This window comes from Rhopalosiphum padi, chromosome 3 (genome assembly GCF_020882245.1).
Source record: "Rhopalosiphum padi isolate XX-2018 chromosome 3, ASM2088224v1, whole genome shotgun sequence".
NCBI lineage: Eukaryota > Metazoa > Arthropoda > Insecta > Hemiptera > Aphididae > Rhopalosiphum > Rhopalosiphum padi.
In genome coordinates, this window is record NC_083599.1 from 24,840,744 (window position 1) to 24,856,076 (window position 15,333).

General features: G+C 24.5%; 1 protein-coding gene across 1 annotated transcript; it reads left to right on the forward strand.

Annotated features, from left to right (window-relative positions):
- The first annotated feature begins 4,318 nt into the window (after positions 1-4,318).
- Positions 4,319-15,160, forward strand: LOC132927074 (cholinephosphotransferase 1). Its single transcript, XM_060991526.1, has 9 exons — positions 4,319-4,670; positions 4,842-5,185; positions 11,164-11,311; positions 11,365-11,487; positions 11,573-11,676; positions 14,008-14,139; positions 14,196-14,354; positions 14,425-14,550; positions 14,618-15,160. The coding sequence occupies exons 2-9, from the start codon at positions 4,913-4,915 to the stop codon at positions 14,861-14,863; spliced, it is 1,311 nt and encodes a 436-aa protein (XP_060847509.1). The 5' UTR covers positions 4,319-4,670; positions 4,842-4,912; the 3' UTR covers positions 14,864-15,160.
- Positions 15,161-15,333: the final 173 nt, after the last annotated feature.

A 15,333-nucleotide genomic window follows, 5' to 3' on the forward strand; every position in this document is an offset into this window, starting at 1 on the left:
ATGGCATAAACGTATAGGTATAATAAGTATATAATAACAGGACCCAAGTTCATTACAGATTATTTTTGTTTTTTTTTAATCAACGTTTGCTTGATATAGCAATAAGCCAGCAAGTATTTATTCATGCATTGTTATATTTTTTGTTGTATATTGTTCTTTTACAATTGAAAACTAAAGACTAAGGTATCTAGTTTAAATAATAACAAATAAAGCACAATAAAAGATCAAGTAGTTACAAGTTTGTTTTATGTTACGACAAATTCAAATTTGTAATTGTATGTTGCATTTGCATATTATTTAGACTTATTTTTATTTTTAAGACTTTATTTTGAACATTTTACTGCACATTTTTTATTTTTAACTTATTAAAACGACATTCCCTTATTATATAATTAAAATTTTAAATGCACCCACACACCAGCAGACTGTGCACAAAAAAAAAATGAAATTTATCAATAAATCATGTTATGGAATATTTCCTAATCATTAAAAATAAAAGTTAAGTTAGTTAAATTTAGATAAAAAAAATGTTTTTATTTATTTACGAATAGTAATTAGTAATAGCGTAAAATATATTTATATTACGCAATTTTTAAACCTCTACAAAAAAATGAAGCTCATATGTATTTGATTGTTTTTAAATGTGTAAGTGTTTACATAATATATCTAATGTTTTTTAGGTTTATAAGCAGTGGTGTAACTAAGGGGGTGCAAAAATGTCTTTAACACCTTTTGTTTTTTATACCTAACTACTATTATTTTAGTGAAATATTATCAATTGGTAAACTGTCGCAGGCGCGGATCCCAGGGGGCCATGCCCCCCTCCGTAGACTATGCCACACAGATAAATTTTAGGATATCTGTTTTTGGCAGCTGATAAAATACGATACGCACATAGTATTGCTCCCCGTAAATTTAGTCTGGATCCGCGCCTGAACTGTCGACAGTTTTAGCACCCCACATTTTAGAGGTCTAGTTGCGCCTAGCCTGTCATCTGCCCTGCAAGTAATAATTCATAATAATGAATAATTAGTACCAATACTTACATAATTGATTATGATTAGATATGATTTTATAGTATTTAAAAATACACAAACATTTGCTATAATATGATCTTAAATATAATGAAGTATGTTAATACAATTTAAAAATATGTACGTGTAGGTACAATGTAACTCGAAAATATGGTGTTCAACCGACGAGTGTTAATGAGGTCTGGGTGTTTATAAAAATAGTAAATATTGTTTACTAATTATGTTCGAGTTGGTGTACCTCCTGCAATCATAAATATTTGTTGTTATTTTAACTACCAACTAGTTAATGAAAAAAGTCTCCAATAAAATAAATCATAATAGGTCGACTAGAATAATAAAATTTTAGACAATGACTATATTTAAAAAATATAACAAAACTGAAAGTATCTACCCATCATATAAGTATACCTACATACCTACTTATTCGAATAAATTATTTTCTTACATAAAATCTATATTTATATGCAATATTACACAATATATAATCGGATATAATGTATAAAAACTCTCATCAAATTTAATAAAAATAAAAATATGCAAATTAAAATTAAAATTTAGTTTTTATATAACACAAAACATATTTGTAGCTTACTCTCTTATATTTTTGAGTAGATACTTAACAAATATATGCACATAATGCTAGTAGTTCCATAATTATCTAATAATATTTAAAATATTTTTATTATCATCAAACATTCAATGTTAACCGATCATAATTATGATAATTATGAATAATGATTTACGATTATTGTCATATAGTAAAATAAATTAGGTAGTAATACTACATTGAAGTGTGAGTACTTACACTTGTTCAGTAGGAAAATAATGAGTAATTTATGTGGGCATAATATTGTATCGGCACATTTTATACCAAAGAAAGATTACATATATTATTAATATAATTTAACTATTAAGTAGTATAAGTACCAATTCCAATACACTTATAGGCGATGACTTACCTATATATACATAACGGGGGTCATCAAATAGTGACCCATTTATGAATTTTATCTGGCCTACTGATAAAAAATTTATTTTTATATTATTATTTTTAATGGTAAATTAAATGAGGTTTTTATTAGTTTTCATTTGATGTTTAGATACTGAATGCAGTGATGAATGTATTAATTTTACAATAATGTGAATTTTTTTTATTTTACATCATGTGTGAAGATTTTTGTACATAATATTCACGATTTAGTCGAAAAAATGCTTTGATCTTCAACTTTGAGAGTGCATTTGGAGATCTAGATGGTAATTTAGTTGATCAAAATTGAAAATTTCTTATAATTTTCAAAAAAATCAGGAAAAATGGGAATTACGAGCATTTTAAATTTTTAACATATTACATATTTTAAGAATTTAAATATCAATAAGAGCCTAGTTAGGAAAAACCCTAAAAATGTAAGAATAAAATGGAATTTTTACGCATCATCAGTTTTGGATAAAATCGATTTTTTTTATTTTTCTGTAACTCAAAAACAAATAATTGTAAATACTTGACATTTTCACTAAATGTGTCAATATAGAAAAAATTTTATGAGAACACGAAATTTAATTTTTTACGAAATCGCGTAAAATAACGATATATTACAATTTAAATATAGCTTATAATATAATATATCTTACTAATTATGCTAGACTGACAAATCATCTCCATTCAGTGTTTTTCGTTTACAATGATACCTGTCATTGCATTCAAATTTAACACATTCATTATAATGACCTACTCTCCATCTTTATTAGAATACAGCAGAGCGATACCCATTTTCCCACCATTTTTTTTTATCCGAATCAATGTGATAAAATATTATGATTTATAACAAGTAATAAGTATTAAGTAATAACACTACCTAATGATACAGATGAACTATATTGTATACCTGTTTTAACTGTAACATATTCTCATAGACCTTATACCTTATTATAAGGTTTATGCATATTCTTAAATAAAAATCAACAATTTTCCGATTATTCATTAATATATGTAGGTATTTATTATTTAATCTACTCAGTCTCTCAAATCTGAGATGTTCAAAAATGTCATTAAGTGAGTATCTCTTCCCGATATGGGTACTAAAATTTGATATCGTGTAATTGTTTTATCGAATAATATAGCTATTCACGTAATGAAACAAAATATTTGATATTACTAGGTATAGGTAGATTACTAATAAATTTAAGCGGGAATTATAATTTATTTATTATAAAATAAGACTTATATAATAAAATATGTATTAAATAGTATTGTATGTATCTACAATATGTGTTAAGTCTTAAGTATATGTATATATTATATATACATGTCTTGTTCACTAAAATGTATTATTTATTAAGATAAACTGGAAATTCAGAAAAATGTAATTGTACATTTAAGACTTCATGACGAATTTAAATCTGTTTACAGAATCTCAATTGTATTATTAAAATAAACAGTAGGTAGCTACTTATGTAGACATGAAGTATTCGTAGTACTGTAGTAGGTATGTACGCTATAAAACCGAAAATGAAAAATGTCCAAATAGAAAATATTGAGTACATATCTATTAATTATACCATTTATAGGCTATAAATTATAGCTTATACCACTAAAATAACAAATGCCTACCTATACTGCAACTGAACATTTTTAAAAAATAATTTTTTATGTTGGAAGTTATTCCAAAAACAAATGTTTTCATACACGTTGAGATTCAAAGAATTCAAACATTTCAAACACGTCATATTAAAAAAAAAAAAATATGTAAAAAGAACAGGCATATATTATAGCAAAGTAGCTACTAAACAACTAAATTGCATTTAGAATTTATGCCAGAAAACGCTCTAATATTAAAAGCTAACAGCATGGATTCTACTGAACGCAAATTTGCTATAGGTATTGTACATTAGTAAGACGGAGACAGCACATGCGCGTATGACGTCCTTTTAAGTTAAAGTTTAAACAATTAAAATCAATGAAAATATCAGTGAGATAGGGAGACAATCGATTATTATTATTCGATTTTGAATTCAGTTGGATAAGTTGGAATGTAATTATTCATTAAATAATTAAATATAATATATCAGTGAAAAACATCATTACAATATTAAAGTCGAATAGTTTGTATGGAAGTAATGTGTATGTGTATGCAATTATAATAATAATAAAATTATGTCAAAATAATTTGTCGTATAATAAAACAATTATGTTGTAGTAAAAAATCGCATTCAATAGTTATTTTTTTTTTCTTATCAGAACTCGACCGACAGTTAGGCGATTGCTGAAGTTATATCGATAGCAATTCCGAAACCGCAACACGGCCAGCTGCCGTCGTCGTTGTCGTCGTGCCACGGCATGACGTAGCATGCTGTTGGCGAGACGTTTGGTACAGCGGTGGTGTTATCACTAACCAAACGAATATGGTCCGATTGATATCCGGCGAGCATTATCGATAACGAGTGGGTCTACATCGTTTTCGTGTAATATTTCACAACACATTTAAAACGTATTATTATTTCATATTTTATTCGAGTCCGGTCGTGTTTTGGTTAGAGGTTAAAGTTTAAACTTACATATTTGATCGAATGCGATAAATGTAATGTTTATACATTTTCTAAGAACAAAAATGGCTCGTTGTTGACCGCACAAAATATGATGTAAGTACTTAGAAATACTTGCGATTTTTTTCGTAACTGCTTTTTGTTTTTCCTTTTGTCAGCGACAACAATATAATAATTACATAATAATAACAATACTGATTTCAGTATTTGTGACTGCGACTTGGTAATTTCTATGTTACGAGTATTGACACTAAATTTTTGTTCTAGACATATCTTCATGATGCAGTAGCCACACCGAAACTTATAAAAACCACACAACTGTCATTATTTAGCCATTGATGCACTGTCGGTATTCAAGCATCCTTACCAAAATGTTTAGTTTTACAAAAAATAAAATACTATTGCCAGTTCAACTCAAGAAACTCAGTGAACACACATATAAGTGTGAGAGCCGAAGTATTAGCGATGTATATCTGCATCCTTTTTGGAATTGGCTAGTATTAAAAACACCCATATGGTTGGCACCAAACTTAATTACACTTATTGGACTGATCGTAAATATTGTTACTACACTGGTGATTATACGTTATAGTCCAGATGCTAATTCTGAAGTAAGTGGAAATTTGCATTTGATTTAATTGAAATTGATATAGACCAATAGTTAATAAGAAAAATATATTATACTCAATTTATTATACAAGGTTATTCTTTTAATTGCTATGACTCATTCATTTTAAAAGTATTAACTTATCTAACAATTTAAGATGTATGCAATTTTAACATTTTGTATTAACCTTATTTTTTTACTTTTAAGTTTGTTGATGATATTGTTAATAGTATGGTTTAGATGTCAAATAATGATGTATTTATAATTTAAAAATACCAAACCTTTTTTTGAAAGTGTATTTAAAATAATAAAATAACTGGTTGAATTATTATTTAATAATTATTTTATACTATAAATGAGTTGATTCAACATAAAATGGTGGTCATGTGAAAAAAAATCATTGTGTAACAGTAGCACTTGAAAATAAAAAAATGCAAATGCAATGAAATCCAAAACTTAGTTATTAGTTTTTTATAATGATTTTACCAACAAACATAAGAATAAAAAAATAAGGGTTAGTTTTGAATGTATATTACATTTTGATAAAAATCTGTATCAAAATATTACAAGTTAAATTATTTATTGCTTAATATTTTTTTTATAATCTAGGTACAATATAATAGTTGAATCTAGTAAAAATGAGCCTTTTTTAATGTTAGAGCAATTTAAATCATCATCAAAAAGTTTTATTTACCTATTTTAATATTAACTACCTATTACTTATTAAATATATATATCAAATCTTTTAACTATATAAGTTATATTTGAAGATAAATTTTAATTTTAATGATATAAGCAAGGATCGTGAGTTCATGCATTTGCATATTATCAATCTTGCTAAGTCCTATTCAATGCTAGGTGACATGGAAATCAATTTCAAGGTACTGTGGTTGAGTATGTGAAGTTTTATTTTGCATATTTAGAGGTTTGTTTTAACTATTTGGAATATTTATGTGTTTTTCTATTTTATTGAGCATATTTAGAGTATTTTTACCAACATTTGATTAAAATGCAATAATTTATATTTTTGCCGAGTTTAAATATTTTGGAGTTCTTACAACATAAAATTATTAAAAATAAAACATATAAAGCAAATTAAGCGTGTACAAACGTACGTATACGAATGTATTCGTAGCTCGCATTAAGTAATTAGTGGAAAACATGTTATATGAAATAGTCTTTTACTCTAATCTTCTTAATAGTTGTACAGTGATGTATTCTTGATATTTCAGTTGTTATTGTGACAAATGTTTTGGAATTACATTAATTAAACAAATAAAATATAACCTTTACAAATATAAATGGACATTTTTTGTTATTCCAAAATTTACTTATAATTTCTTCTTTTTTTTATCTACATATTTTTAGGTTTTTAGTGATTATAGATGCATATTTTTGAATTTTTAAAGGCATATTTCAATGCATATTTTGCCAGCTTTTAGTGCACAAGTGCATACTTATTTAAGCATTTTTTAGGGCATGAACTCACGAGCCCTGGATACAAGTAATATCTTGAATAATAATATTCAAGTACAGCCAGTATATTTTGTATTATTTATACAACATTATTTTTCGCATTATAAAAAAAATAATTGGAATGTTATGTGTAAGCAATTATTAGAGAAACATGTTACTTTTGTGTACTGCCTTTTAATTATACTGATTAGTGAACTACTGTTTGTTCTAGAATCTAGTATTTTCTGCTTAGCACCAAATATATTTCTCCTAAAATATTTATAACTTGCATAATTAATAATTATATAAACATTCAATTAAAAAAAAAAATTAACGTCTTTAAAGTTTACATAAATTCCATTTATAAAATTAACAATTTAAAATCTTAAGGGTAGCCCTACAATTGTTTGTCCATAAAATAGTTTCTAAATGTATGACATATTATATCCACCAATAATAATTTCATTTACACAGTGTTTACCATTAAAAATAATTGATTATATTGTTAGTACATTATATAAAATGAGCATGATGTCAGAAGAATATTGAAACATTACAAAAACATTTATTCCAATTTTTTATTTTAAATGTATGCAAATCAATGCTGATTTAAATTCTTTTTCATTTCTAAAAAAGTTTTTCGTGTGGATAAATACTTATGATAATATTATTGTGATGTTACATATTATTATGTAAACATGATATTTGTTTATTTCTCCATTACAGTGTTTAAAAAATATTGTCAATTTTAGTTTCATTACATACATATACATTATTCATAAAGAAATCTAATTATTTAATATCAATAATATTAACAATTTATGAGTTTTATAACTTAATAAAGATAATATTGTGTATTAACTAGTAATTTTTATAGACATTTCCTAAAAACACAGAAAAATATTTTTGAGATTAAATAAGAATATATTCATAATTGTTCAATTTTTCAATTAATATTTATTAAATAATAGCAATTTTATAGATTTTAATTAATGTACTTCTTATATAGGTTTTCAAATTCTATAGATTTCAACTTTCTGAAATTATTTTACTTTTTCTAAGGTAATACCATTTTAATTTAACTTTAAATTTTGATGTTAATTATTTATTATTCAGTATTCCCCCCTGCATTTTAATAAATTACTAGGTATCTCAGTAATCAATACCAAGATTAAGTTTTTAAATATTTGAATTGAAAAAACAAATTAATTTGTTAATATAAAATTAAATTTCATGAAGTATGTTATTATTTTACATTGTTAAAAACATGTACAATACATCTTTTGTTATATTTTTCAATTATATACTGTTGCATTTGTGTTGTATAATACTTTTTTTTATCTAAATAAAATTATAATTCAATCAATCATATAAATTGCTCTTTGAGTTATAGACAACTTCTTTTTTTAAATTACATGAATTTTGTGTATGATTTCAAAATATAAAATATTGAAATATTTCAAATGATGAAAATTATTTTAACAAGAATGTAAATTGTAAAACAATTTTTAATATATTTTGTGAGACCTATATAAATGTAAAATTAATTAAAATGTTGATTTTATATTTTTTTGTGCTTTGGTTTGTCATACCATTACTAGTAATTATTAGTATTAATAACTAAATAATATCATAATATTATTATCAAATTTGACATATATTTTACTTAAATGTACAACTATGTATTACAGTTTTATACGAGTTATTCAAACCATAAAGATAATTTAGATATCATTATCTATAAAATTATTGAACTAACTGTATTTTAATTTGTTACTGTATAAAAACTGTATTTTTAGAATTATAATAATAACTAATTAAGTATATATTTTAATAGATTATTATTAAACTAGACCAAACACATTTCTTATCTTACTATTATTATTTTTTTTTATAAAATTTATTTGCATAAATTAAATTAAATTATGTGTTGTTGGTGTTATTTTATAAACATAGTTGTATATGTAGAATAATTTCAAATTTTAATCTCTTTTGGATATGTTATAACAACTTTATTCCTTAACTAGCTAAAGCATTAATTGGCCTTAACTAGGTATCTTCAGGGCCGGGGAGATGGTAGGGCAGGAAGGGCTAAAGCTCTAGGGCCCGTGACACATTTTTTACAAAATTATTTTATAATCATTTGCCGTAGCATAAGATACTATTTTAGAAAATATTATATATTTAATTCCAAATTAATTTTTTTTAGGTGACAGTGGCATAGCCAGAATTTTTTTAGGGGGGGGGGGGGTTGTAATAAAATGTAACTTGTGAAGGATTTCACTCTTCCTGAATTAATGTACTCATAAATTGTTTAAATAAATTATAATATGTGTTTAACTTCTAAATATTTATTTAAAATAATTTTTTTCTTTTTTTACAAATAATAATAGTAGTATTAACAATAAAATAAATTACCTAATATGTTGGTGTGTGTAAATTTATCTGTACGAGTGAAATAATATGACACTGTGTGCACTATTTAAGATAAAGTTTATCTTAAACCGTGGTAGTGTCTGAATACATGCCGTATTAACAGAATATTATAAACATTATATATTTTTGATATAAATACAGCCGAAGGGGGATTTTAACACCCAAAACCCCCCTGGCTAGGCCACTGGTAGGCGATCAGGTACTATCTCAAGAAGCTAAGGATATAATTGGTTTTTACTTTTGTTTATTTTAGTGTTGGTATTTATTTTTTTCCCAAAATGATTTTAACTAAACCAAATTACTATGTTTTTGATGTTTACATATTATAAATCTTAAATATTTGTATTGTATTCACTTTTGTACAATATGTATTTAATTGTTTTATCATGTCAGACAAATAAGTGTAAGTAAAGGGGGCCTAGAATCGATCAGCCCTGGAGCCCACAAAAGTTTTACCGGCCCTGGCTATCTTCATTCCCTTTGTTGCCCATAAAAAAATACCACCTCTTATATAGGACTTTTTAAAAATGATTTTAGATATTGTCGATTCCTTATTTACTGTTGTAAAATTGCCCATCCGCACTATTTGTTTTAGTTAAGCTTTCTTTTTTTTTTTCTCTTAAAAATTGTAGCGTGATATGTTAATAGCCTATAACCTTTTTCAAGAATTAAGCTAACAAAATGCAAACATAACTTTATAAATCTGACTGATAGTTCCAGACAATATTGCTTGAAAACAAACTAAAGGACTTTAGCTTTATTATATTAATATTGATTATAAGTAGAGCGTGGATTTCTATGCAATTGCATATTTTTTTCCTTTTAATATTTTTGAATTTTTGTCAGTTATCTCCACAAATCATCATAATTTGAAGCTAATGGTGAAATTTTTTTTGCATATTTCTGCATATCGAAGCGAAAATTTAAAAAAATGTATAAAATAATATTTTGTCAAGTAGAAAAATTAAAACTAAATTTCATAGTCACTAAATAATAATTTATATATAAATTTAGTTATAAGATAAATAATCGATTACGACGTAAACTTCAAATATACCCCAATAACTTCGGTTGACGTTGAACATTCATTCTCAGTCTTTAAAAATATGTTAATCGATAAACGACACAGCTTCACAGAAGAAAAACTTGAAGTGCATATGATTATTCATCTTAATAATAAATAAAATTTTAAAAATAAATTAAGTTCAGAAAATTCCCTAAATTTTTTTTCATTAAGTATTTAAGTAATTAGTTATTATAAGTTTTATTGTAAATTTTAAATAAATAAAAAATTCTTGCATATTTTTTACATATTTTCATAATTTCGACTGCATATTTTTTACATATTTTCATGATTTTTACTGCATATTATATGGCATATTTCGATACTTTTAAGTGCATAAAAATCCGCGTTCTAATTATAAGATATTTTAGAAGTAAAAAAAAAAAAAATATTTTGTTATTATAAATAAATGTTCTACAAGGAGAATTATAAATGTTTAATCATTAATAATAATATAACATAAGCTACATCATTTGTAGACAACATCTTTAAAATTAGAATTTTATGAATATATTTTTTTCTTTTTAATACATTTTTTAGTTTATTATCTAAGTGTGCATAGAGTTATTGATTCCTTACATTAATATAAATACTACAATTTCAATAATTTTCTTTACTAATTTTTTTCATTTTTGTTATAACTTAAGCAATTTTAGCATAATAACCATAATTGCTGATAAAGTATTTTTTTGGTTTGGTGGCTTAAATGGAGAAAGCCACACACTGGCAACACTTCTGAGTTTGGCTAAAAGGTAATGTCAGATGGTAATTTCTTTTTCAGTTTTTTTGAGGATTACTGGGCATTAATTTGGCTAAATATTTTTCTAGGATATTTGGGTAGTTGAATAATTAGTTGTGGTTATATGTGTAGAATTTAATATTTTTGTATTTCAGATCTAAGATCTGAGTATAGTATTTATTTTAAAATGTAAATGAGTGCATTTATTATTAAAAAAAATATTGTTTTAAGTAATTGTATATTTTTACTTGTATCTTAATTTTAATGTCCATTTATTTAACATTTTCAGATTCCTAGATGGGCAAGTTTTTTGTGTGGTTTTGGATTATTTGTTTATCAGAGTTTAGATGCTATTGACGGGAAGCAAGCTCGAAGAACTGGTTCTTCTTCACCTTTAGGAGAATTATTTGATCATGGCTGTGATTCTGTTTCTACTGGTAAAATAAATTTAAATGTTATTTTAGATCCATGTTAATAATTTTTATTTCAGTATTCATTACATTGTCAGCCTGTGTGTCAGTAAAACTAGGAGAATACCCATCATGGATGTTTTTGCAAAGTTTTTTTGCTGTTGCTTTATTTTATTTTGCTCATTGGCAGACTTATGTTTCTGGTATGTTATAATTTTTCAAAAAAGTAAGAGTATTCAAAATTAGTAATTTATTTTTAATTTGTTACTATTTTTACTTATGACTTAGGTACATTACGTTTTGGTAAATTTGATGTCACAGAAACACAACTATCTATTATATTTCTTCATTTAATGTCTGCTGTTTTTGGTACAGGTATTTGGGATTATGAAGTAAGTACCTAATCATATAACCTTGAGTAATAAATTAAACAAGATAGTGCACTTATACAGAAAAAAACATTTTAAAATATTTATAAGTTAATAAGTTAATTAACGTGAAAATTATTATATGTTAATATCAGCCAGTTTTGCATTTACCAAGGGTGCTGGGAGGTGTCATACATATTACATTAAGATGACGTTAGTGCACTATTTGTTTTCTCTCTGGTTTGCATGCAACATAGTATATTATTTACATTAAGTAGAACCCACCTTGTGTTATTGTTTAAATATAAGTGAATTGATTAAAATTTAATAGCATCAAAATCAAAATTAAGAACATCCATGTTTTTATGTTGGCTTTTGTACAATATTTTAATTTTTATGAGAGTTATAAGTATTTAAGTATATAAAATAAAATGGTTCTATCTCTTTTTAAAATTAAAATATTGTAAAAAAAAACCAGCACAAAAATACAGATAATGTTTTTAACTTTAAGTTTGATAATAGCTAATTTTATTCTTATACTAAAACTAACTACAGAAGGTTAGTTCTTCTTAACTAAAATTTGTTATGTAATATATTAGCTAGAGAGAAAAAAAATAGTACACTGACATCTTTTTAATTAATACCAGATATCATACGATCATTTTGACTTTAAATATAATATACTATTATTATGGTTAAATCTATTGAAATTGTAATTATGGATCAACTGTGTTAAAATATGTTTTTAATACCTATCTACTGAACTAATTATTTATTAATTATTAGAGCATGAATTTTATATAATAAAAAGCTATAATATTTTAATATTTTTCTTTTAATTTTTGCCAAAATATATTTTAAAAACAAGAAATATTTAATGCCAAGATTTTATTCAAATTTATTTTTTTTTATAAAAAAGAAATATATTGAATAGAGAAAGTCAAAAAATCTCAACGAGTCCGAATGCTAACTATAGTGATTAGAGTAAAATAGATTGTATAACAGAAATAGTAAATTGTTTACTTATTTATTATGATTTATGACAGATTAAATATATTTTCTACAGAACAATGATTATTATCAGAACTAGGATTTATATGCAATAAAAAATTGTAAAATATGTATTTTATTTGCCAAAAATCAAAATATGAAAAAATATGCATTTAAATAAGGTAAATACAAAAATATAGTTAAAAAAAAATATTTATTTATTGGAATACATCAGTAATTGGCTGTTTGTCTTAATATAATTTAATTAAAAAATAAAATGTATAATTCACATTCAATAGTGAAAATACGAGTGTTACATGCTACGACCATATATTTTTTTAAATTTTCGAATATAATAATATAAATGTTCGGCGATTAGATCGTAGTATTGATTTATATTGACTAAAGCTCCGTTCAAAGTCATATGATGTAGTTGGCGCATAATTAAATAAAGAAATTTATCCTAGTGTTAAATTACAACTGAAATTGTCATCATCCGATTCACCATTTAATATTTTATTTATTGTTTGTAGTTTTAATCCTTTATTTTTTTGCAAAACCAAGGATATTTTGTTTTTAACTTTATCTAGAACTATTCCGTTACACTCAAGAAGTTGATCCCTAGCATTTATTATAATTAGTACTTTCATATTAATTACAAAATATACTATAAAACATGCATTTTTTGCATTCTTATAATCGAAATATGCAATAATATTTATTCTATTAAATATATGCAATAATATGTAAAAACATGCAAAATAAAAATCACCATTTATCTCATATTGAGATAATTCACGGACATTACTGCCAAAATCAATAATCAGAAGTCTCATAAAAACATGGTGTTGCATATAAATCCTGCTAAAACTAATTATTGTCAATATCCAAATAAGTAAAATATAAAAGTACGAAATATTTAAGAAAATACATTTACTTCAAAATAATATGTAAAAATAAATATGTTCTAATTTTTGATATTATGAAACGTACTCTTATTATAGTTCAGAAATTTACATTCAATAAAATTATAAATCTACTTAAAATATTCGGACATATTAATTATGTATTAAATGGGCTATATAATATATGCTTGCATTGTCATCGATGAATACTGAATGCAGCACTGGTATCAGTGTTTTTATTTATTGTCATTAAAAAGAAATATATATTTTTTTATCTTACTTTGTATTGTGTTGTTGTAATAATTGTTAACATTTTTAGAATATATGTGTACATATCTAGTTTAATAATATTACTTTTTATATCTAGTAGTTATATGCTATGTTTGTATTGTATATTAATGTTAACAATTTTTTTCTTGATATAATGTACTAATATATTATAATACATTTTTATTTTTAGATTCCATTTTTCAATGTCAAACTCAAGTTCGTATTACTACTTACGACATTAATTATATCAATGGTTTTAGCCAAATCAAATTTATCAGTTATACTTACTGGTGGTGTTGGCAAAAATGGATCTTCAGTAGCTGTAAGTCAAATAACTATTTAAATCTTAAATAAATTTTCATTATTTATTAATTTTAGGGTACCAGTGTTTTGTCTCCTGCTATTCCTCTTATGTTAGTGGTTCTCCCTGGATATATTATTAGTTGCAAGAGTACTGAAAATATTTATGAAACTCATCCTGTACTTTACATAATGGCATTTGGTTTAGTTACTGCTAAAATAACAAATAAACTTGTGGTAAATAAACTTTATTCAATATAACATTTTTATTTTTACTATACAATTTAATTTTGTCTTCTGTTATTAGATTGCTCATATGACTAAAAGTCCAATAGAATATATTGATTCCACGCTTATAGGCCCAGCTATGTTATTTTTAAATCAATATTTTGATTCTATTCTGCCAGAATACTACGTACTGTGTGTTTGCATGGTAATAATTTCATATATTCTATTTTTTCTGATAAATATTAATGTTAAATATAAATTTATAATTACAGGCATGGACTGTTATTGATCTAGCAGTGTACTCAATGTTTGTCTGTAAAGAAATATGTGATCATTTACGAGTTTATTTATTTTATATAACTACTACTACATCAACTGCAAAATCTGGTGCATCTTATAAAATTACAGGATCAAATAGTAAAAATGGTAGCAACAATTCAAGTGGCATGTATCAACAGTTTAAATATCCATCCACATTTACTAGTTTTATATATCCATCAAAAACGAAAACAAAATAATAACATTTAAGTTAATTGTAGTCTTAATCATTGTTAATCTCATTGTCGACGATAAGCAACCAATATAAAAATATTGAAATGTTTGTTGATATTATTTTGGTTTTTTTTTTGTCTTATGTAATTATATTTGTTATTATATTTATTTGTACTATGTACGCGGCTGATGCAATCATATGTATATTAGGTGAATTGAATACCTACTGTTGCCAAATTGTACATGAATATAATTAACAATGACTGTTTGTTATTTTATGTGAGATGTAGTCTTTGCCTTATAATAAATAATTTAAGTGGTTACATTGAGTAAATAATGGGATAGGATTTAAGTTAATATGTAATTGATATTCATTATAAAACATTATTCAAAACAATATTATGGACTTTGTATTGAAATGCTAAATTTTCATGTTTACATTTAGGGCAGCGGTTCCTAACCTTTTTAGTTGTGCGGACCACTAATTTTGTAAAAA

Coding starts and splice junctions, on each gene's coding strand:
- LOC132927074 (XM_060991526.1), top strand. CDS start 4,913: ATGCACTGTCGGTATTCAAGCATCCTTACCAAAATGTTTAGTTTTACA. Junction 11,312..11,364: donor CTGTGATTCTGTTTCTACTG/GTAAAATAAATT, acceptor TTTTTATTTCAG/TATTCATTACATTGTCAGCC. Junction 11,677..14,007: donor CAGGTATTTGGGATTATGAA/GTAAGTACCTAA, acceptor TTTTATTTTTAG/ATTCCATTTTTCAATGTCAA.